This window comes from Bombina bombina, chromosome 3 (assembly GCF_027579735.1).
Source record: "Bombina bombina isolate aBomBom1 chromosome 3, aBomBom1.pri, whole genome shotgun sequence".
NCBI classification, from domain to species: Eukaryota; Metazoa; Chordata; class Amphibia; order Anura; family Bombinatoridae; genus Bombina; species Bombina bombina.
The window spans coordinates 305,728,065-305,752,527 of NC_069501.1; the positions used below are offsets into that span (position 1 = coordinate 305,728,065).

The 24,463-nt window shown below is 39.4% G+C and overlaps 1 protein-coding gene and 1 long non-coding RNA gene across 6 annotated transcripts in view; one reads left to right on the forward strand and one right to left on the reverse strand.

Annotated features, from left to right (window-relative positions):
• The window catches only part of SH3KBP1 (SH3 domain containing kinase binding protein 1), a 950,191-nt gene that overhangs the window by 157,610 nt on the left and 768,118 nt on the right, over nucleotides 1–24,463 (reverse strand). For all 3 annotated transcript variants that reach the window (XM_053706396.1, XM_053706397.1, XM_053706398.1), the window contains one exon: nucleotides 7,861–7,955. In XM_053706396.1, the coding sequence (XP_053562371.1) occupies nucleotides 7,861–7,955 (95 nt within the window). The remainder of the gene's footprint in view (nucleotides 1–7,860; nucleotides 7,956–24,463) is intronic.
• LOC128653231 (uncharacterized) overlaps nucleotides 1–24,463 on the forward strand; it is a 155,770-nt gene that overhangs the window by 101,502 nt on the left and 29,805 nt on the right. The gene's annotated exons all lie outside the window — the stretch shown is intronic.

The window sequence follows — 24,463 nt, forward strand, 5'->3', positions numbered from 1 at the left end:
TGGGGTTAACTGCTTGTGGCTCTGGGGACAGCACAGCTTCCTGTGAGTGCCAGTGGCACCCAGGGCTGAGCATGTTGCAGGGTCATGGGATGTGTACCCGGTCCGGTATGAGAGTGCAGTTCCCTTCCGTGTTTTGTATATGTCTAGGGTGGTTACATATTCCTGTGCACCCTTCCCTTGTTTTCAGTTTGTTTGGATTTGAAAGCTTGCATTGTGTGGCTGTTTTAGGGTCTCAGGTATTGGAGACGACCTTGACGTGGTACCTGAGCTTGTCCCATTTGGCCAGATGCGGTGACTAACCTTTCCATTTTTGCTTTTAAATCTTAGCTGAGAGCTTGTAAGTGAGTGCTGGGTTTTCTCTGTGTGTTGTATTAATTTGTTTTGTAATTTTCCCTATGGTTCTTGCACCCAGACCTGTCTGGGGTTAACTGCTTGTGGCTCTGGGGACAGCACAGCTTCCTGTGAGTGCCAGTGGCACCCAGGGCTGAGCATGTTGCAGGGTCATGGGATGTGTACCCGGTCCGGTATGAGAGTGCAGTTCCCTTCCGTGTTTTGTATATGTTTAGGGTGGTTACATATTCCTGTGCACCCTTCCCTTGTTTTCAGTTTGTTTGGATTTGAAAGCTTGCATTGTGTGGCTGTTCTAGGGTCTCAGGTATTGGAGAGGACCTCGACGTGGTACCTGAGCTTGTCCCATTTGGCCAGATGCGGTGACTAACCTTTCCATTTTTGCTTTTAAATCTTAGCTGAGAGCTTGTAAGTGAGTGCTGGGTTTTCTCTGTGTGTTGTATTAATTTGTTTTGTAATTTTCCCTATGGTTCTTGCACCCAGACCTGTCTGGGGTTAACTGCTTGTGGCTCTGGGGACAGCACAGCTTCCTGTGAGTGCCAGTGGCACCCAGGGCTGAGCATGTTGCAGGGTGATGGGATGTGTACCCGGTCCGGTATGAGAGTGCAGTTCCCTTCCGTGTTTTGTATATGTCTAGGGTGGTTACATATTCCTGTGCACCCTTCCCTTGTTTTCAGTTTGTTTGGATTTGAAAGCTTGCATTGTGTGGCTGTTTTAGGGTCTCAGGTATTGGAGAGGACCTTGACGTGGTACCTGAGCTTGTCCCATTTGGCCAGATGCGGTGACTAACCTTTCCATTTTTGCTTTTAAATCTTAGCTGAGAGCTTGTGAGTGCTGGGTTTTCTCTGTGTGTTGTATTAATTTGTTTTGTAATTTTCCCTATGGTTCTTGCACCCAGACCTTACTGGGGTTAACTGCTTGTGGCTCTGGGGACAGCACAGCTTCCTGTGAGTGCCAGTGGCACCCAGGACTGAGCATGTTGCAGGGTCATGGGATGTGTACCCGGTCCGGTATGAGAGTGCAGTTCCCTTCCGTGTTTTGTATATGTTTAGGGTGGTTACATATTCCTGTGCACCCTTCCCTTGTTTTCAGTTTGTTTGGATTTGAAAGCTTGCATTGTGTGGCTGTTCTAGGGTCTCAGGTATTGGAGAGGACCTTGACGTGGTACCTGAGCTTGTCCCATTTGGCCAGATGCGGTGACTAACCTTTCCATTTTTGCTTTTAAATCTTAGCTGAGAGCTTGTAAGTGAGTGCTGGGTTTTCTCTGTGTGTTGTATTAATTTGTTTTGTAATTTTCCCTATGGTTCTTGCACCCAGACCTGTCTGGGGTTAACTGCTTGTGGCTCTGGGGACAGCACAGCTTCCTGTGAGTGCCAGTGGCACCCAGGGCTGAGCATGTTGCAGGGTAATGGGATGTGTACCCGGTCCGGTATGAGAGTGTAGTTCCCTTCCGTGTTTTGTATATGTCTAGGGTGGTTACATATTCCTGTGCACCCTTCCCTTGTTTTCAGTTTGTTTGGATTTGAAAGCTTGCATTGTGTGGCTGTTTTAGGGTCTCAGGTATTGGAGAGGACCTTGACGTGGTACCTGAGCTTGTCCCATTTGGCCAGATGCGGTGACTAACCTTTCCATTTTTGCTGTTAAATCTTAGCTGAGAGCTTGTAAGTGAGTGCTGGGTTTTCTCTGTGTGTTGTATTAATTTGTTTTGTAATTTTCCCTATGGTTCTTGCACCCAGACCTGTCTGGGGTTAACTGCTTGTGGCTCTGGGGACAGCACAGCTTCCTGTGAGTGCCAGTGGCACACAGGGCTGAGCATGTTGCAGGGTCATGGGATGTGTACCCGGTCCGGTATGAGAGTGCAGTTCCCTTCCGTGTTTTGTATATGTCTAGGGTGGTTACATATTCCTGTGCACCCTTCCCTTGTTTTCAGTTTGTTTGGATTTGAAAGCTTGCATTGTGTGGCTGTTTTAGGGTCTCAGGTATTGGAGAGGACCTTGACGTGGTACCTGAGCTTGTCCCATTTGGCCAGATGCGGTGACTAACCTTTCCATTTTTGCTTTTAAATCTTAGCTGAGAGCTTGTAAGTGAGTGCTGGGTTTTCTCTGTGTGTTGTATTAATTTGTTTTGTAATTTTCCCTATGGTTCTTGCAGCCAGACCTGTCTGGGGTTAACTGCTTGTGGCTCTGGGGACAGCACAGCTTCCTGTGAGTGCCAGTGGCACCCAGGGCTGAGCATGTTGCAGGGTCATGGGATGTGTACCCGGTCCAGTATGAGAGTGCAGTTCCCTTCCGTGTTTTGTATATGTTTAGGGTGGTTACATATTCCTGTGCACCCTTCCCTTGTTTTCAGTTTGTTTGGATTTGAAAGCTTGCATTGTGTGGCTGTTCTAGGGTCTCAGGTATTGGAGAGGACCTTGACGTGGTACCTGAGCTTGTCCCATTTGGCCAGATGCGGTGACTAACCTTTCCATTTTTGCTTTTAAATCTTAGCTGAGAGCTTGTAAGTGAGTGCTGGGTTTTCTCTGTGTGTTGTATTAATTTGTTTTGTAATTTTCCCTATGGTTCTTGCACCCAGACCTGTCTGGGGTTAACTGCTTGTGGCTCTGGGGACAGCACAGCTTCCTGTGAGTGCCAGTGGCACCCAGGGCTGAGCATGTTGCAGGGTCATGGGATGTGTACCCGGTCCGGTATGAGAGTGCAGTTCCCTTCCGTGTTTTGTATATGTCTAGGGTGGTTACATATTCCTGTGCACCCTTCCCTTGTTTTCAGTTTGTTTGGATTTGAAAGCTTGCATTGTGTGGCTGTTTTAGGGTCTCAGGTATTGGAGAGGACCTTGACGTTGTACCTGAGCTTGTCCCATTTGGCCAGATGCGGTGACTAACCTTTCCATTTTTGCTTTTAAATCTTAGCTGAGAGCTTGTAAGTGAGTGTGAGTGCGTGCTGGGTTTTCTCTGTGTGTTATATATATATATATATATATATATATATATACATACAGTATAAATATATAGATATATACACACACATATATATATATATATATATATATATATATATATATATATGCTACACACACATATTTATATATATCAATACAAACATATATACTGTATATTTATATATACAGTATATATGCACACAAATATGTAAACACACACACACACACACACACATATATATAGCTAGGAGTCTTCTAGTTTGCAAAAGTGTCAAAATGGTGCAGTGATATATTACTGCACAGACCCAAGAGGACTAACATACAGTATCAACAGAATTTGTTTTATCTTCTGCATTTAAATTGGCACAAAGGATTATTGCTACAATGACATCATAGTACTGAAAAAGTCTTTCCTGAGTAATAGTGCTAGAGGAAATGCTATCCCCAATGCCTCTGTCTGAACAAACCTGGTATATATGTGCTTTATTCTTTCTGACAAGCTCCTGTTTATTGATAACAAAGGTTACTAGTGAATGACATTTAAAGAGTGGGAGGCAGTGACTCGAGAGAAAATCCACCAAGACCCTGAGTCTGCAGCTAGTTCTATTGTATCTATTTCCAAAAGGTGCTTTTTTTATACTGTGTAGGCTCAAGAAAATATGAGTCATTATAGACTCATTTTAATTATCTATATCTACACATGGATTTCCTTATGCTCTTTTTACATAAAAACTGTCTAAACAGTAAGGTGATGTGAGCAGAGCCCACTCCATCAGGTTCATTTGTCAGACCATTAATTCAGACTGTTCTCACATTTTAGCTGTATCTAGCACTTCATTATTTAATGCCATTTTCAGTGGCCCAGGGTGTAACATGTAAGGTCCTCTTGGAGTGAAAAATATAAAGATAATGTAGAAACATTTCATGAAAAAGGTTTCAGTGAAACTGCTGCTCTGGCAAGTCGAATAGCTTGAGAATGATGAATTACTAGCATTTGTTTGAAGCACACAAGTCGCTCATAGTATGATGATTGCCACACTGCCAAGATATACCCACACTTGTTACAGTGTGGAACAAGAACACGTTCCTTGCTATTTTCAGGACACAAACTGACTGATGATGGGATATCACTGTGTTTTTGTTGGCATCTGTTTCTCCTATTTTGATCATTTGCAATCAACATTACCAAAAAGACAAACACAGCAGCCGTTAGCAGGATGAATCAGCTTTATATGAAGGATAAATCTAGCGGCAGAACCAAGCTTAATTAATAATAGAAAAATTGGTAACAAAAGCAATTTCTAAAAATTTTCGAATACATTAGACCTACGTTAAAAAAAATTAACTCTCTCATGCCCTGACACCTACTGCAACAAACTAATGGTTTTTTTAACAGTATTTTTTATTGATTTTATTAAATAAGTTGTACAACCAGTCAAGACATTGCGGGTAAAACCTGTCCAATAACATTAGTAAAAGAAAGTTGCCAACAAAAGTTAATACATAAGAATAGAACAATAAGTAAATGATTAAGTGTGGGGGGGGGGAGGAGGGAGATCCACTGCATGGGGGGGGGGGGGGGTTTGGATGGAAGAGTTTTATAGTTCCCTTTGTTTTAGTCCATTACGCCCCAAGGGGTCAGCATTGGTTGTGACTGAGAGAGGCTTTGAATTAGCTTCTTGGATGGTTCAACTTGGGTGTTATACCTGTGTTTGTGTTAATAGTGTTGGTTTGTGCTCAGCGGTGTCGTCTAAGTTTTAAGATAAATTCTGGGGGGGGGGGTGAGAGTTGTGTCATGTGTTCGGGTTAGAATTTTGGTACAGTTGTAGGGTTGATGCCCAGTAATATTTTATGTTGTGGAATGTGTCCAGTTTTTTTTATTTATATAGAACCCATATTCTTCTAAGGTCATTGTGTCTATGATATGTTTGATCCATTCTTGGATGGAGGGGATGGCAGGTTTTCTTCCATGCCCTGGCCAGCAGGGCCTTAGCCAAATTAGTAATGAATTGCATTAATCTAAGCCTTATTTTACATGTATGTTTGGGGAAAAGGTTCAGAAGAGCTATGCATGGGACTAGGGTGAAATTTGAGTTGTTAAATAAAATCTGTAGTAGTTTTTCAAATTCACTCCAGTAACTGGACAGTAGTGGGCATGCCTACCATATGTGGGTCATGGAGCCCCTCTGTTTGCAGCCTCACCAGCATCTATCTGAGAGTTGAGGGTAAAGATATTTAAAATGGGAGGGTGAGGTACCATCTTGTGATTATTTTGTAATTACTTTCTATAACCCTTGAGGAAGCAGAGGATCTTCTAGTATTTGTAAAAATGTGGTCCCATGATTGGGGATCTAGCTTTATGCCTAGTTCTCTGTATGGTGGTAGATCTCTATTTCTAATTATTGCTTCTACTAAGCAGACTCTTCTGATTACAGTGATCTACTTCATCCTCCAGTTACTGTAACGTTTATGACTTTCTGTATACTTCAGATTTAAAGAACCAGTCAATACAGTAAATTTGTGTAATCAACAAATGCATGATAACAAGACAATGCAATAGCACTTAATCTAAACTTCAAATCAGTAGATGTTTTTTCTGACAAATGTCAGTTATGTCTATTTCCACTCCTCCTGCATCATGTGATAGACATCAGCCAATCACAAATGCATATACATATAGTCTGTGAATTCTTGCACAGGCTCAGTAGAAGCTGGTGACTCAAAAAAGTAAATATAAAAAACATCATATTTTATTAATGGAAGTTAATTGGAAAGTTGTTTAAAATTGCATGCTCTATCTGAGCCATTAAAGTTTAAATTTGACTTGAGCGTCCCTTTAAATTTGACCCCCTGCTCCTACAAAGCCTCTGGAAACTTCTCAACAAATAATACACCTCCCTTATGTCTTACTACACATTTACTTGCAAACCATAGGAAAAATAAACTATTTATTTTGTTTATCTATTTAAGCATGTTTTTAATTTATATATATACCAAAGTAGAAAAAGCGCACTCCAAAGGAATTTCATCAAAAGAAATATTCACTTTATTAGTGTGAATGTTTTTGGATCAATAAGACCCGTTCTCAGACAAAAAGTGTACTAATAAAGTGAATATTTATTTTGATGAAATTCCTTTGGAGTGCGCTTTTTCTACTTTGGTCTATACTTGCTTTTGCTGCACCCAAGGCTGCTGTATACGGATATCTGGAGTGCAAATGGTCTAATGTTTATATATATATGTTGCGGGTAAAGTAAGCATTTGGGTAAACCTGACATTACCCAAGCGGCTGTGGGTAAAGCCTGATGTAACATGATAAATCTTCTCAGAGTGCAGCAAACATATATACATCTTCACTATCTTTTAAGCCTCTGCCTGGGGGGTTCAAGGGGGGCAAAGTCCCCCATGTAAACCTCATTCCCCAAGGTTCACTTGGGGTGGATGCCAGAGGATCGGTGGGGCGCCTTCCTTGAACCCCCCAGAGGGAAAAAAATAGTGTAGATGGGGAAATTACGTTACATCAGGCTTTACCCACAGCCGCTTGGGTAATGCTAGGATTCCCCCTGGATTTCTGACCTTCTCGTAACATATATATATATATATATATATATATATATTTATATTTTACAGCCATTCACCGGTGTCATTAATATATTTCCATTTTACAAAATAAATAGTGTTGTTTTTATGTTGCAGATCTTCACTAAACCTGTTGTATTTTGCCGATAAAGTAACTGTAGAAGGAAAAATTCTCACTGTCCTACACTGAGAGGGTTCTAAAAAATATATTATAATTATAACATTGTGACATTCATAATTTAGATACAACATACAATTTTAAACAACTTACCAATTTACTATTATAATATTTGCTTAAATTTCCTTGTATTATTTGTTGATGGATCAGCAATGCACTCCTGGGAGCTAGCTGAACACATCTGGTGAGTCAATGACAAGAGGCATATGTGTGCAGTTACCAATCAGCAGCTAGCTTCCAGTAGTGCATTGCTGCTCATGAGCCTTCCTATGTATGGCTTTTAACAAAGGATACCAAGAGTGAGAAGCACATAAGACAATAGAATAGTAAATTGGAAAGTTCCATCTAAATCATGAACACAAAATATGGGGTTTTATGTCCCTTTAAGGACCCAATGCTAGTGACATGGAAGCATTTTTCCCTTTATCTGAGTCTCACTATACTTAAAATTATTATTTTATGATTATTGCTGATATTATTTAAATAATACATTTCTTTAAACACACTCTGGTTCAGCACCCTGGATAGCGCTTGCTGATTGGTGGGTACATTTAGCCACCAATAAGAAAGAGCTACCCAGGTGATGAACCAAAGATGGGCCGGCTCATAAGAAGAAAAATTATAAATAAAGTAAATTAGAAAGTTGTTTAAAATCACAAGCTATATCTGGATCATGAAAAAATAATTGGGGGTTATATTCCTTTAAAAAAAATGTGTACTTATCTAAAGCCTTCTTACAATTCTACTGAATATGCTTGGCTGTTTCTCAAACAGTAATGATATGCCAATATATAGAAATAAGATATATTAATAATTACCTTGTTTATAAGCGTTACAACATCACCTTCCCTGATTGTCAATTCATCTTCATTCAGTGCTTCATATGGGAACAGAACTTTACAATATTCCTTAGCTGCAAAATAAACAAGGAATATTTTAATCTTGTTTAAATAAATGTAATTAGTCTTGTGTCACATAAATAGCAAATGTAATTTATTTTATTATGTTATTATAACAGAATATTTATGTTGCAATACATATTTAGACCAATGTTCTGTTAAAATGAATTACAACATATTTGGGGGAGTAAATAAAGAGGATGGTAACACAAATTAGTTGAGATTCCAGGAAGAGAGAAAAAGGCACTATATTATATACAATATATACAATATGCAAAATAATGTGCATCTGGGCAAAGCCGGGATAACCATTAGGCAAACAAGGAATTTGCTATGGCAGAATTTCTATAAAGTCTGTTAATAGTATACAGTGTCCAGATCTTATACCGTGTCTTACCTGCTCTAGGTCAAAATGGTTAATATGGCCAAACTTAAAATAACACAGAAGTTCCTATACATTAAAAAATGACAGTGTAACTGTACAAAAATAAATTCACTCGCTAATCAAAGCATTGTCAGATATTTCCTGCTGGCACTTTCTGCTACCTACAAAATGTTCACACTCATAAACAACAGCTATATTGGCTCTGGATTGGGAGCATGATTTTCAGCTTATCCAGAGTTGATACAGCTGTGTATACATTCATAGTCATCTTTTAATTGGACTTTTTATTTGCAGGGACTTAAGGATTAAGTTTTTTTAAGGGGCATGAAACTGAATAATTTTCTTTCATGATTCAGATAAAGCATACAGTTTTAACAAGCTTTCCAATTTACTTCTATTATCCAAAAAATATTTCATTCTCTTGCCAGCAATTCACAACTTGAAGCTAGTTAAACACATCAGATACGCTAATGAAAAGAAGAATATATGTGGAGCCACCAATCAGAAACTAGCTCCCAGTAGTACATTGCTGCTCCCGAGCCTACCCAAGTATGATTTAAGATACAAGTATTTGTGAGTCTGTTTGTATATTAAGTAAAGAAGTTTAGCATAATATGGTGGATTTAGTGAGAAGATTGAGCATTAGTGCAGATGATATACTCTGATTTGTCTAGAACAGCATAAATATTTGGGAAGTGATCTTCTAAACCACCTCCCCCTAACTCTACTCTGGTTTCTAACTTTTCTATCACTGTTAGCGGAACAACAATCTCCCCATCACCCCAAGTCCGCTGCCTCAAAGTTACACTTGACTCCAATCTGTCCTTCATACCCCATATCCAATTACTCTCTTCATCCTGCAGCAACCACCTATGCAATATCTCCAAAATGCATCAGTTTCTGAGTGCTGATACCACTAAGCTGCCAACCCACTCCCTGGTAATTTCCCGACTTGACTACTGTAATAACCTACTAACTGTCCTTCCTCTTTCTTGCCTCTCACACCTTCAATGCATCCTAAATGCCTATGCCAGTCTAATCCACCTTTTCCGATACTGCACCTCTCTTCAAATGCCTTTCACTGGCTCCCAATTCACAGCAGAATTAAATTAAAAATGTTCACCCTGACCTACAAAGTGTTTATTAACGCTGCCCACCCCACGCCTGTCCTCACTAGTCAACAAATATACTCCAACCCACCCTCTAAGGTCCAACAATGACCTGCTCCTTGCATCTTCTACCATCCCATCCTCCCATGCTAAACTGCAGGACTTCTTTCATGCAGCACCTTCCTTCTGGGACTCAATTCCTCGTGCTGTCAGACTTTCTCTTAATCTGTCTTCCTTTAAACGCTCCCTAAAGACATTTTTATTTAGGGAAGCCTATCACCCAACTCAGTAACAAATGAATTCCACTTGCCTGATAATTGCCCTCATCTAACTCCACACAAACATCATTCTCACCTTTTGCAGTCCCCACCTCCCGTTTCTCACCTTCTACTGTTCTAGAATATGGCTCTCAATTCCTCCTGTATTTGATTAATTTTGTCCTGTCTCAAAAATATTGTATTATTATTTTACTTTTATCTTTTGTACCCATGGACAGTGCTGCAGAATTTATTGGCGCTTTATAAATAAAGAATAATAATAATACATTTATAAAAAGACTTATACTTACTGATAAATAAATAGTTAGAAGAAATAGGTATAGGCAGGCAAGTACCAACTTAGAGAAAGTGGTTTTACACTGAAATGACTCATAAGCACCATACAAAAATGTATACTTTTATTGAGAAGAAATTTATTTAGCAGTGAGAAGAAATCTGTTTTCTCTGACAATGTCAGATCAGCCTTAAAGGGACACTGAACCCAATTTTTTTCTTTTGTGATTCAGATAGAGCATGCAATTTTAAGCAACTTTCTAATTTACTCCTGTTATCAATTTTTCTTCGTTCTCTTGCTGTCTTTATTTGAAAAAGAAGGCATCTAAGCTTCTTTTTGGATCAGAACTCTGGATAGCACTTTTTTATTGGTGGATGAATTTAGCCACCAATCAGCAAGGTCAACCTAGGTTGTTCACCAAAAATGGGCCGGCATCTAAACTTTCATTCTTGCATTTCAAATAAAGATACCAAGAGAATGAAGAACATTTGATATAGGAGTAAATTAGAAAGTTGCTTAAAATTTCATGCTCTATCTGAATCACAAAAGAAAAAATTTGGGTTCAGTGTCCCTTTAAAGCTAGAAGATATGAAGGTTATAGTGGAAATAAAACATCTGATAAAGTGCTTCTGGGCTGGAATCACATAGGACAGTTCATACTGTTGAGCTAATTTGAGACTGAGCCATACACCTTGTGACAATAAAGGAAGTGATTTTTATAGAGCACAAGGCTTTACATATTTAATCCCAGCTGGTAAGGAACTTTTACATGTACTATTTATTCAAAGCCATGGGAAGGGCTTTCCGGCTGCCAGCAGTGCTCGAGACGGAAGTGAAAGGAGCTTACATGGAGTGGCTGATCTGAAGGTAACCATAGCTTATAAGGAAGTAAGTTCTCATATACATAACAAAAGCAACCAGTGTTTTTATATCTACTTCTTGCTTACGGTCATAGAATGTTATTTGGATTTCAGCCATTTCACTAATTGGCAGTTGCAGTATGGTTAAGTTGTTGCGTTGAAAGCATGCAGCACTGAGTACACAGCGTGATTCACACAAGTTGAACTAGCGAAGCCAATGTAATACAATATATGTTAATTTTTCCTGAAAGATACCCCATTAATCTCGTAACTAACCCGGTTACTAATAGGAACCATTAACATGATACAAATCACAGTGTTGCAAAGTTTGTAATACATAAGTTGCAAGCACGGCTTGTATATTTAGTTACAATTACTTGTGGACACAATAGATTTCTAGCAACACGTTTTAAGTGACTCCTAATAGTTGCAAAATTCTATATTTTCTGAGTCACATATAGAGGCGCTATCCATTTTAAGGGCCTTGATGCAATTCTGGAGGTCCTCAGCAGAGGATTGTTCAGAAGCCATTTCGTATAAAGAATCGTACCAGAGAGCCCCTCCGCAGCAACACAGGTGATGTACATTGCTGGTTTAAGCAGAAGACCTGGCTGAAGGAAGAGCTTTCCCAGGAAAGACTTTAATGTGCCTCCATGGGATAGTAGTGTGTTTGGCAAGAGTGGAAATATCTCCATCAACCTTGAGTATGGTTTCCCATAATTCCACATTCTGTTCTGGAATCGTGTACATCCTCTTTATCTTGGAGGAAGGAGCAAATGGAATACCAGGTTTTTCTATTATTTGGCTATATAGTCAGAAACCAAATCTGAAACATGAAATACTTCTGAAATATTTGGAGGAGCTTTGAAAACAACATTTAACTTCTTTACAGGTTTGTTTTTCTGATTTTTTCCTCAGAAATTCCCAGAGTTCTATTTCTACAACTTTAAATCTGAAAGCATTGTCAATTTCAGGGTCAGGAGCAGGATCTTACTTGCCAGATTACACTTCCCCATCTAAACTTGATTATTTTGAGTCCTCAGAGTCAGAGTTCTGAAGCAGGACAGGAATTTGAGGTTGAGGGGAAGGAGCTTGCATGTTCACATGAACAGACTGTCTGAGGTAAACACCAGACTTGCGTTTACGCTTACTTGGCTTGGTGATAGCTGCTAAATATTCTGCCATAGCCCTGTTTAAATTATTCTTAAAGGGACAGTCTAGTCAAAATTAAACTTTCATGATTCAGACACAAAAATGTGCAGGAGAGTTATAATTAGAACACTCTTCTAAAATGTTTAACATAGTTTAAGAGGGGACATATTCACTGGGTTCCATTGTATGCAAAACTTACAGTATATCAGAGTCTGAACAAACACACATATACTGGAAATAATAATGGTAGAGAGCACCCATCCACCAGCGGACAAGGCATCAAACTGCAGCAGTATCAAGTAGAGAGCCCATTCAGTGCTTGTAAAAGTACGGCAGAGGATTTTTGAGGAAATACCATTGTCCCACAGGGGGAGGCTAAGGGACATGTCCCCACGAAGCCCAAGGGTAGTTATGGCTGAAATCCTTAGGGAGATAACATGTAACAAGGTATTCCTATGTCCCTGTAGCACTCAGCTTGATGGAAATCTCTTCTGTCTTCTTTGTGAATGATATGTCCCAGGGATAAAGGGTCTCACATTGTTCTGAGCTTCATAAACAAGTAGCTGGAACACCTCTGTTCTTAACCCTCCTGAAAGGCCAAGAACAAAACTGAGGAGAGATGGGAGGAGGGAGGTATTTAAGTTTTTGTGTGGGTTCTTGGTCTCCTAGTGGCGGGAATTATATCCCACTTGTTTTGTAGCCCTATGGACTATCATCATACAAAATAAATAGTGCTTCCATCTAGTGCTCTTGCTAATGTATAACATTGTTGCAAAACTGCTGCCGTATAATAATGCAAACATGTGCACAATGAATATTCAAACCAACTTCGGTAGAAATTAAGGATATGTTGTGAAAACTGTTGTATTCTGATCCCAAACTATTCCCAAACTAAAAGCCTGGCATCAGTTTGGTTTCAGAAATCTTATTTTCTTAGAGTACTTGCTCCTTGAAAAAAATAGATGAGGGAGACCCTCACAGAATGAGAGATTATTTTCTCTAGGAAATTGTGGTCCCACTGGAAGAGGAATCTCAGTTTCAACAGTCTCATATGAAACATGCAAAATTACCTACACCCAAAATGACTGTTACCAAAGAACCACTATGTAATCCCTAGCTGAAGGAGTCTATATGTGGTTGAGATTTCTGACCACTAACATGGCTATCCTCTTGTTAGCGCACATTGGTACATTATGGTCTTTTATTTTTTTCAGCATCCTTACTAACGCACTAGTTACTATTTACTAGCTGCACATGTTGTGTTAGCATGCCCAAGCTTTCTCCCAAACTAAGCTGTTTATATAGCTTGCTAAATCTCTGACTCCTTGCCTATGATTAGGTTCAATTTGTTCCTGGGTGCACTATTACTTCTATTTGGACCTTGTAGCCAACCTTTGCTTATCCCTGGAAGCATTTTAATAAATAATATTTTTATTGTTACATACTCTTGCTACTGTTTGGCAAGTTTGCTGGTGCATTAACCATCATCGAGTCTGTGTTTGTGTTTCCTAAGCGAAGATTACAATTCCTTGTTCCTGTGTGTGTACTCCATTACACATGAGTGTGCTATATTACCATCTTTTATTATTAGATCCACAGACTGTACATGGCCATGTGGCACCCCTGTCATTTTCTTTTTTAGTGTGGACTTTGAGGAGAGAAGCCATCTCTTATTATAGCGAGCTGCCTGGGATGGTCGCATTACAGAATACCACATAAGTATTCACAGTATCCCATCTTCCTGAAATTGGATTTCACATTTGGACTGATGTGTGAACAATGGAATGAACTACATTTTCACAAGTATATTTTGGGAATTATTGTTGGTTTATGAAGGAGGGTGTCTGGTTCATATTGTCCTTGCATTATCCTATGTCTGCTGCCTGTCTTTGACCTCTTAGACTGTGTCTGACTACTTTTTGGACTTACAATATGGTACCTCTTTTCTCCATCTGGATTCAGACCTCTGCCTGCCCACAATTTCTTTCACCTGAAGATTTGGTACTGCTTTCCCAGCTGGTTGTCTGACCTCTGCTCTTTTGCCTGTATGTTCAACCATATCTGCTTGTGACGTTGTGACCTGGCCTGCCAGGATACTCTACAGTGTCACTATCTAGCCACTTCTAAGCCTCTGGGTTCTTTCCTCATGAGACATTTACATTTGGCCTAACAAACTGATAAAGGTATTATAGATCCTGTTTGAACAATATTCTGAATTCTCACTTTGCATAGTTTTTTGCTGTCTCAAAGTAGCCCAGGAAAAAGAAACACTTCAAATGCTACATGAGAATATTTGTCTGACCTCCCTTTATTGTAGACAATCAGAGCTAGATGTAAATAATGAGATTGCACATTTTTCCAAGCAATTCATTTATTTTTTGCACATCTCCCCCCCCCCCCCCCCCAAAAAAAAAGCAGTGGTTGTTTTATATATATATATATATATATATATATATATATATATATATATATATATATATATATATATATATATATATATATATATATGCAGTATACATATATATATATATATATATATATATATATATATATATATATATATATATATGCAGTATACATATATATATATATATATATATATATATATATATATATATATATATATATATATATACATATACTGTATATATACACACACACACACACACACTAGTCTTAAAACCTGTTCACACGGGCCATTTTTTGCAGTACAGCGGTCCCACCCCTTGCTCTCTCCACCCCACCCCCTCTCTTTTGCGCTCTCTCCCCCTCTCTTTTGATTTTTTAATACATTTTTTTATTGAGGTTAGTAGATATTGCAACAGCATATAACCAGTTTACATAAGTAAAATACATAAACTCATTAGTCATTGAGAAGTGACAACAGCATATATAATTTTTTTTGCACAATATTCCATGTTGTCTAACTAGAGAGCGATATGTAAAACACAGATAGAGAAACTGTATATAAATATTTGGAACCTCTTTTCTATAAACCAAATTCTACAATTTTAAATGTAGACAAATGTTTTTCATAGTATAGTCCCTGCCAGTATGTTTTAGTATTAATACGGAGTCTAAGGAACAGATTACAGGCAATGTTGTAATCCAGCATGAGCTAGGGGTAATCATAAAGAAAAGGTAACCAAGGACTGTAGACTCTGGGGTATCTACTTTTGAAATTATGAATGTAATAACCTGATAATACAGAGTCTTCTACTGCCCCTTTAAAATTCCATAGGTGTGTATGTTTAGGCTATCAATGACACATAATAATACTGTATTGCTTCAGATAGTGAAGAGATGGAAGATCTATCAAAATATTGTATTGTTTAGGGAGGAGTACACTTCTACCTAACATTACCAGGTTCTGGAGTAAAGAACATCAGTTCAGTTACTTATGGAAAAAGACCGCAGCATCATAAATAACCTGTGCAGGGATCTAAGTATGAGGCTAATATGTAATGAGCTTTTTCGGTCTTGCTCAAGGAGCTTAGATTCAGTAGAGGACTATTGGGCTAAGATAAGTGACACACTGGAGGAGGTAACCCCTTAAAATATATCACAAAACTATAGTACTGGTGATGGTTGAGCAAACAGAACACCAGAAACAATATAGTACTGTTTAAGTTACAATGTTAGATGAGTCGCCGCTAGGCTTATTGCGTGAGATTAAAAGAAGAGTAGTACAAAAATAACTGTGACCTGTTACATCCAGGTGAACAAGGCCCCGATGTGCATACACCCTCAGACCTATAAACAGCAAACAGTAATAACAGGATTAAATCTACTAACATTCTAGCAACATTGCTTTCAAACAGTTGTATAACATTTAGTTAAGGAGAGTCCCGGTGTAGCTCCTCGTTTATAAACAGAACTAGCCTGCTTCAAAATAGGTCAGGGACGGTGAGTATCCCAACGATAGTTGCACACTCTGGAGTAACTGCGTTCCAGTGGAGATCAGGCATTTTCCTGCATGGGGTGACATATCTGGTGTATGCGGGGGTCTGTGTTTAGGAAGGGCACACTTTTGATCCAGATAGGGCAGTGATAGGAAGTCTGTTAGTGGGTGAGGATGTTCCTCAGTAAGGGCAGTCTTGCCCCTGGCATGCAACGATACTCGCGTGGACTCAGTGTATCCGAGGATTCCACTGCCTTGTGACCGGTGTATCTTTTTGCTAGGTGTGGTTGTTAACCCTCCGGTCCCCTCAGGGAAGACAGCTGCATCCTCCCTAAAGAGGCCTGAGGCAACTTTACTCCATGCGGGTTAAGCGAGTCCCATATGGGCTGCATAATGCTCGACTCAGACTCACTCAATGTGAAACCACAAGATTTTGCCCCCGTGGTCAGTAGCATCGTCTCTGCTTTCGCTGCTATCTGCCAGGATGTGGGATTTGCTGTTATGGCCTGCCAATCCATCTCCTTAGCTATGAGTGGGGCTGTTGAGGACTTTAATTTCCCTGCATATTCTCATCAAGTCGGAAAATTTATTGTCCATGTGGAGCCCGAAGGTTTCCAGCTGGGCCATCAGCACTGTAAAAAGTTCCTCCTTAATCATAGTTGTGGTTAAGCCTTTAGGTGGGTAATACACTCAATCTGACTGGTAGTATCGTACCCCTGATGTCAGGGGGAGAGGGTGTCCAGTGTTCTCAAATAAAATACCGCACAGGGCCACAGTGGTCCGGTTGGAGGCTCAGATTCATATTTTCAGTTATATAAAAGAGCTTTTGGTTGACCCGTCAGCAGATTTGTAGATCCTTTAGAGTTATTTGTAGATAGTTGATCGGATACTTCTAGAAAAACCACAGTTTAATCAGGATTATGCTGGAGAATCTGTAATATGCGTCTGATCGCCATCTTGGCCTGGCCCCGCCCCCCTCTCCCCTCTCTTTTGCTCTCTCTCCCCTCTCTTTTGCTCTCTCTCCCCTCTCTTTTGCTCTCTCTCCCCTCTCTTATGCTCTCTCTCTCCCCTCTCTTTTGCTATTTCCCCTCTCGTTTGCTCCCTCTCTTTTGCTTTCTCCCCCCTCTCTTTTTCCCACTCTCCCCTCACTCTTTTGTCTCTCTCTCCCCCCTCTCTTTTGCGCTCTCTCTCTCACCCCTCTGTTTTGCGCTCTCTCTCTCTCCCCCCTCTTTTGCGCTCTCTCTCCCCCTCTCTTTTGCGCTCTCTCTCCCCCCTCTCTTTTGCGCTCTCTCTCCCTCCTTTCTTTTACGCTCTCTCCCCCCTCTCTTTTGCTTTCTCTCTCCCCTCTCTTTTGCTCTCTTTCTCTTCCCTCTCTTTTGCTCTCTTTCTCTCCCCTCTCTTTTGCTCTCTCTCTCTCTCTCTCTCTCCCCCCCTCTCTTTTGCTCTCTCTCTCCCCCCTCTCTTTTGCTCTCTCTCTCCCCCCTCTCTTTTGCTCTCTCTCTCTCCCCCTCTATTTTGCTCTCTCTCCCCCCCTCTCTTTTGATACCTCTCTCCCCCTCTCTCTCTCCCTCCTCTCTCTCTCCCCTCTGTTGCTCTCTCTCTCCCCCTCTCCCTCCCTCTTTACCCCCTCTCTCTCTTCCCCTCTCTTTTGTTCTCTCTCCCCCCTTTCTTTTGCGCTCTCTCTCTCCCTCTTTTACTCTCTCTCTCCCCCCTCTATTTTGCTCTCTCTCCCCCCCTCTCTTTTGCTCTCTCCCCCATCTCTTTTGCGCTCTCTCCCCCTCTTTTTTACTCTCTCTCCCCCCTCTCTTTTGCTCTCTCTCCCCCCTCTATTTCCCCCCCTCTATTTCCCCCCCTCTTTTGCTCTCTCTCCCCTCTCTTTTGCTTTTTCTCCCCTCTTTTGCTCTCTCTCCTCTCTCTTTTGCTCTTTCCCATCTCTTTTGCTCCCTCCCCATCTCTCCCCTCTTTTTGATCTGTCTCTCTCGCACGCGGACGACCGCGTACAGTCTCACGCCCACCGTTGTCACGTCGTGGGCAGCAGATCAGGTAGACTCTAAGGCCAGGTGTGTTTGTCCTCATGCTGTCTCTACTGCGCATGACAGCTTCAGACAAACACACTTGGCCTTTTATATTACAGGATATATATATATACATACACACATACATATATATATATATATATATATATATTTTTAACTGTGGGTTTTGAATGTGGTATTAATAATAGAATACATTGGCTGTTATGGCAACAGTGTAACAGGGTGTTACAAGTAAATATTAAAGGTAGGTAATCACTGTACTACATAACAACCAGTAGGATGCCAGCAGGCCACACCCTTTAGCTGAGTAATAAAATATTTAAATATGTAGTGTCACATGCTTTTGCAATTGCATTAGAAAACTCTTTGTTCTTAATAACACACTGATTCTGAAAAGTGATAATTAAGAGATTTAAAAATAATTATAAAGCTATAAATAGAAACATAGTACTTGCTGTTATTTCCTAATTCATCTCATTAACGTTCTACTCGGGGAGGAGAAGAAAAAAAAACATAATTAAAAAGGAGGAATTTTCAAGGTAGTTTACTGTTTATGCAACCAATTGTTTTCATAGACAAATCAAAGCAATAATTTCCATGTAACAGCTTCAAGAATATTATCCAGCATGGAATTTAATGAACTAGTCTGTTGCAGACTAAATTATAATTAATCATTTTAAATATCACTATGATCAAAATATAAAAAACTGAGTGAAAAAAAATCTTATAAAATCTGTAAAACAAATACATTTATTATTTAGGTTCGAACATATTCGTTGTAGCAAAATATTTTGCTTAGCATATAAATAAATCACATTCACATAGATTACAAGTTTGTGCGTTCGTCTTTTAACGCTGAAAATATGGTATTTTCAGAGTTAAAACAGCACCGCCACCATTACAAGTCTTGTCGGTATAGGTGTACCGCAAGCCTTTTAGCCTGTACCGCAACGTCAGTACCACACTCCTAAAAATGACGTTATTTCATGGGATTCCCATAGCACCGCTCTTATGAGTTTTGCGGTGAGGCTAAAAAGCTTGCGTTACAGCCTAAAACGACAAGATCTGCAACGCCATCTAAAGTCAGTAGTTATGAGTTTTATGCTACAAAGCTGTAACATAAAACTCATAACTAAAGTGTTAAAAAGTACACCCATAAACTACCTATTAACCCCTAAACCACCGCCCTCCTGCATCGCAAACACTATTTTAATATTATTAACCCCTAATCTGCCGTCCGCCCACATCGCCTCCAATATACTAAAGTTATTAAGCCCTACACCGCCGCCACTATAATAAACCTATTAACCCCTAAACCGAAAGCCCCCACAATGAAATATACTAAATTAAACTATTAACCCCTAAACCGAAAGCCCCCCACATTGCAATAAACTTAAACTAGTAACCCCTAAACCTAACACCCCCTAACTTTATATTAAATTTACAATTTTCCTACCTTAAATTAAAACTTACCTGTCAAATTAAAAAAACTAAGTTTAAACTAATTAAACTAATATAATTATTAAACTAAAATTAAACTAACTACCAATTAAATTAAACTACACATTAAAAAAATCCTAACACTACTAATTACAAAAAATAAAAAAATACTAAATTACAAGAAAATAACAAACACTAAATTACAGAAAATAAACAAATTATCCAAAATAAAAAAGAATTACACCTAATCTAGTAGCCCTATCAAAATAAAAAATAAAAAAACCTAGCCTACAATAAACTACCAATGGCCCTTAAAAGGGCCTTTTGTGGGGTATTGCCCCAAAGATATCAGCTCTTTTACCTGTAAAAAAACACAAAGACCCCCCCCAACAGTAAAACACACCACCCAACCAACCCCCCAAAATAAAAAACCTAATTGTAAAAAAAAACTAAGCTACCCATTGCCCTGAAAAGGGCATTTGTATGGGCATTGCCCTTAAAAGGGCATTTAGCTCTTTTACATTGCCCAAACCCTAAACTAAAATAAAACCCACCTAAAAAAAAAACCTTAAAAAGCCTAACACTAACCCCCGACGATCCACTTATAGTTTTTGAAGTCCCGCTTCAACGATCTTCATCCCGGAGTTGAAGTCCTAATCCAGGCGGCGAGAAGTCTTCATCCAGATGGTCTCTTTAATCTTCATCCCGGCGGCGACGTCCTGATCCAAGCGGCGAGAAGTCTTCATCCAGGTGGCCTCTTCAATCTTCATCCTGGCGGCCTCTTCAATCTTCATCCAGACGGCATCTTCTATCTTGATCCTGGAGGCCCGGAGCGGGTCCATCCTGAAGACATCTGGCGCGGAGCATCCTCTTCATACGGTCGCCGCCGTACACTGAATCTTCAATGCAAGGGACGCTATTCAAGATGGCATCCCTTGCATTCCTATTGGCTGAATATTTTGAATCAGCCAATAGAAATTAGGGCTGCTAAAATCCTATTGGCTATTCAAATCAGCTAATAGGATTTAAGCAGCTCTAATTCCATTCAAATCAGCCAATAGGATTTAAGCAGCTCTCATTCTATTGGCTGATTCGAATTAGCCAATAGAATGAGAGCTGCTAAAATCCTATTGGTTGATTTGAATAGCCAATAGGATTTTAGCAGCCCTAATTCCTATTGCCTGATTCAAATTTTTCAGCCAATAGGAATGCAAGGGACGCCATCTTAAATCGCGTCCCTTGCATTGAAGATTCAGTGTACGGTGGTGACCATATGAAGAGGATGCTCCGTGCCGGATGTCTTCAGGATGGACCCGCTCCGCGCCTCTGGGATCAAGATAGAAGATACCGCCTGGATGAAGACTGAAGAGGCCGTCTGGATCCGGACGTCGCCTCCGGGATGAATATTTAAGAAGCAGCCTGGATGAAGACTTCTCGCCGCCTGGATTAGGACTTCAACTCCGGGATAAAGATCGTTCAAGTGGGGCTTTTTTTTAAGGGTTTTTTGTGTAGGTTTATATTTTAGTTTAGGGTTTGGGCAATGTAAAAGAGCGAAATGCCCATACAAATGCCCTTTTCAGGGCAATAGGTAGCTTAGGTTTTTTAAGAATTAGTTTTTTATTTTGGGGGGTTGGTTAGGTGGTAGGTTTTACTGTTGGGGGGGGGTCTTTATGTTTTTTTTACAGGTAAAAGAGCTGATATCTTTGGGGCAAGGCACCATAAAAGGACCTTTTAAGGACCATTGGTAGTTTATTGTAGGTTATGTTTTCTTTTATTTTGGGTGGGCTTTTTTATTTTGATAGGGCTATTAGATTAGGTGTAATTCGTTTATATTTTGGATAATTTTGTTTATTATTTTCAGTAATTTAGAGTTTGTTATTTTTTGTAACTTAGTATTTTTTATTTTTTGTGTGTAGTTTAGTTTTATTTAATTGGTAGTTATTTTAATTTTATTTTAATAATTATATTTGTTTAATTGTTAGTTTAAACTTAGTTTTTTTAATTTGACAGGTAAGTTTAAATTTAATTTAAGATATGGAAATTGTAAATTTAATATAAAGTTAGGGGTGTGTTAGGTTTAGGGTTAATAGTTTAATTTAGTTTATTTTGATGTGGGGGGCTGGCGGTTTAGGGGTTAATAGGTTTATTTAGTGTTAGTGATGTGGGAGGCCAGAGGTTTAGGGGTTAATAACTTTAGTTGCGGCGATGTTGGGGAGCTGTGGAATAGGAGTAAATAACTTTATTATAGTGTGGGCGATGTTGGGGTGCGGCGGAATAGGGGTTAAAAAATGTAGTATAGTGGCGGCGATATCGGGAGCAACAGATTAGGGGTTAATAATTTTATTTATGTGGTGGCGATATCGGGAGCGGCAGTTTAGGGGTTAATAACTGTAGGCAGGTGTCGGTGATGTTGGGGGTGGCATATTAGAGGTGTTTAGACGTAGGGTTTATGTTAGGGTGTTAGGTTTAAACATCAATGGGGCTGCGTTACGGAGCTTTTGTTTCCGTGATCGCAGGTGTTAGGCTTTTTATTAGCCGGCTCTCCCCATTGATGTCTATGGGGAAAGTGTGCACGAGCACATCAAAACACTGCTTGTATTTGGGTGCGGTATGGAGCTCAAAATCTCCATATCGCCCGTGCAAGATGGGTTTTTTAAAACTTGTAATGGCAGTGCTATAGGGGGTTAAATAACGCCACAGTTCTTTACTTTCCCTATAGCGCTCAAAACTCGTAATCTAGGTGATTCTTTTGTAATATCACATTTATTTGGGGGGGGGGGGGGGGTGGGTCAGTAAACTGGAACGTTGTAATGAAGATGTTAGTCAGCTAAGCTTTTTTGTTTTTCAAAAGTACAAGGTATTTGTTTTTATATCAGATATATGAAAGAACGCCAGTTAAACATGATTGTATATTTTGGCATGAAAAAGTAAAAGCTGGTTCCTGGTTATTCTAATTCTCATTAGCTGACAGGGAGTTGGTTTTATTTAGCTCAGGAACATATATTTTTAAAGCACTTTGATACATGTTTGAGTATCATGTCCCTTTAATTGGTTTCACAGTCCTGTTTCAACAAAAGGGAAATACAAATATGTTTTTTTTCTATTTTTTATTGCACAAAAAGATGGACAGATATAGGTAAAAGTTTTTTTTATTATTATTAGATACGTCTCATCTTATTTGTACATGATAAAGTAACTTGAAATAAAAAAATATATACTGCTACTGCCTCTTATCTCATGGAGAAATAAATTAGAATTGTCTGCCACTATTACCAGGAAGTGGACAAAGTTATGTGTGATAAATGAATAAGGAAGAACAGGTGATAGTGTTCTGCCATAGGCTGGCAAGAAAAACATGAAAAGGAAGAGCACCTAGAGAAAGAAAACGGAGGATTTGATGTACTTATAAAATCACAGACTGTAAGACTGCAGACTGCCAAACAGGAGATGCCCTCCTGCAGGAATTGTCTATGACCAGTTATTAATTACATATTGTTCTTTTTTTTTGTCTTCATCTTTCTTCTGGTCTAGGTTAAGGAGGACTAAATGTTTAAGGTTTAGATTTACAGAAGGACACCTCAAATGAACATATACTATTGTAAAGAGGAACACTGGTGCACTGTGTACAGAGTATCCCCATATTAGGCTGCAGATGTTGAGGCTGGTGGTGGGTCAAAGCCTTATGTTCAGTGCCCCTTCCCTTCTCCCTAGGGTTGCCACCTCGGCCATGTTTTCCTGGACACTTATGAGTTACGCATGCTGCAGGGTAAGCAGGGTAGAACATGCATTATGCCTCTGGACATCACATGAATAGTGCTGATGAACAGCACAATATATGTTCCTCCCTGCTTACCCTGCAGCATGCGTAACTCATAAGTATCCAGGAAAACATGGCCGAGGTGGCAACCCTACTTCTTCCTTGTGTGCATTAAAACTACAGAACCAGAACCATTATCTTATTGGCTGTGTGAGTTGTCAGTGCAACATCCAGATATAGTATCCTCTCCTCACTTCCTCAAATAACCAGTGGTAATGCCTTTGGTGCCATTTCACAAATAAATACATAATAATATGCAAGGGGTATTCAAGAGGTCAGACTCCGCTCTGTGGTCTGATATGAGCATTAGTGTGTAGGGGGGATTCAAAGTGAATTGTTTTCAAAGTTTTTTTTTAAATATCTGTCTATGGCTCCAAAATTCAACTTAAAAATTGGTGATAGATTTAGGTGACTTCTGCACAATTTAACTAAAAGCACATTTTTTTACTGCATTTTTTAAAAATTTACTTTGAAATGTTTCCATTTTGTGTGTGCATAATTAGGACATGTATTTGACAATCAATATGTTTTACATATATTTTACAACTTTTAACTGAGCCACTAAATTTACAGTGTGTGTAGGCCTAAAGAAAGCCTGTTACATTTTAATTTACCAACTCATTTTTTTCATTAATAGGGTGCTAGTTGATACATCACAACTAATAACTGTTTTGTGCATCTGGGATGCAATGTTAAAGAATTTTTTAGCTGCAGCACATTTCAATAAATGTACTTTTGCACAAGAAAAGAGATAGTATATTTAAAGGGACAGTCTACTCCAAACCTTTTATTTTTAAAAAATATAGATAATCCCTTTATTACCCATCCCCCAGTTTTGCAAAACCAACACGGTTATATTAATATACTTTTTACCTCTGTAATTACCTTGTACCTAAGCCTCTGCAGACAGCACCCTTATCTCAGGGTTTTTTAAAGTCTTGCATTTTAGCCATTTAGTGCTAGGTCCTGCACAACTCCATGGAATTTAACACTATGTTATCTATAGGCACATATGAATTAGCAGTGTATTGATGTGAAAAGCTAATACAAATGCATGAGATAAGAGGCCATTTGTAGTGGCTTAGAAACAGGCAGAAATTTGAGGTTTCAATAAATGGATTTCACTATTCAGCGTTAGGTGGAAGGTTTGCCAGGTTAAGAGAAAGTTCAGTAGTGCTGGAAGTAGCAATTCAATGATGAAGTCAGACAGGCCGAGTCAACACCAGTTAAGCAGAAGAAGTACCAAGTCGTGCTCCAAAACAGCAGGGGC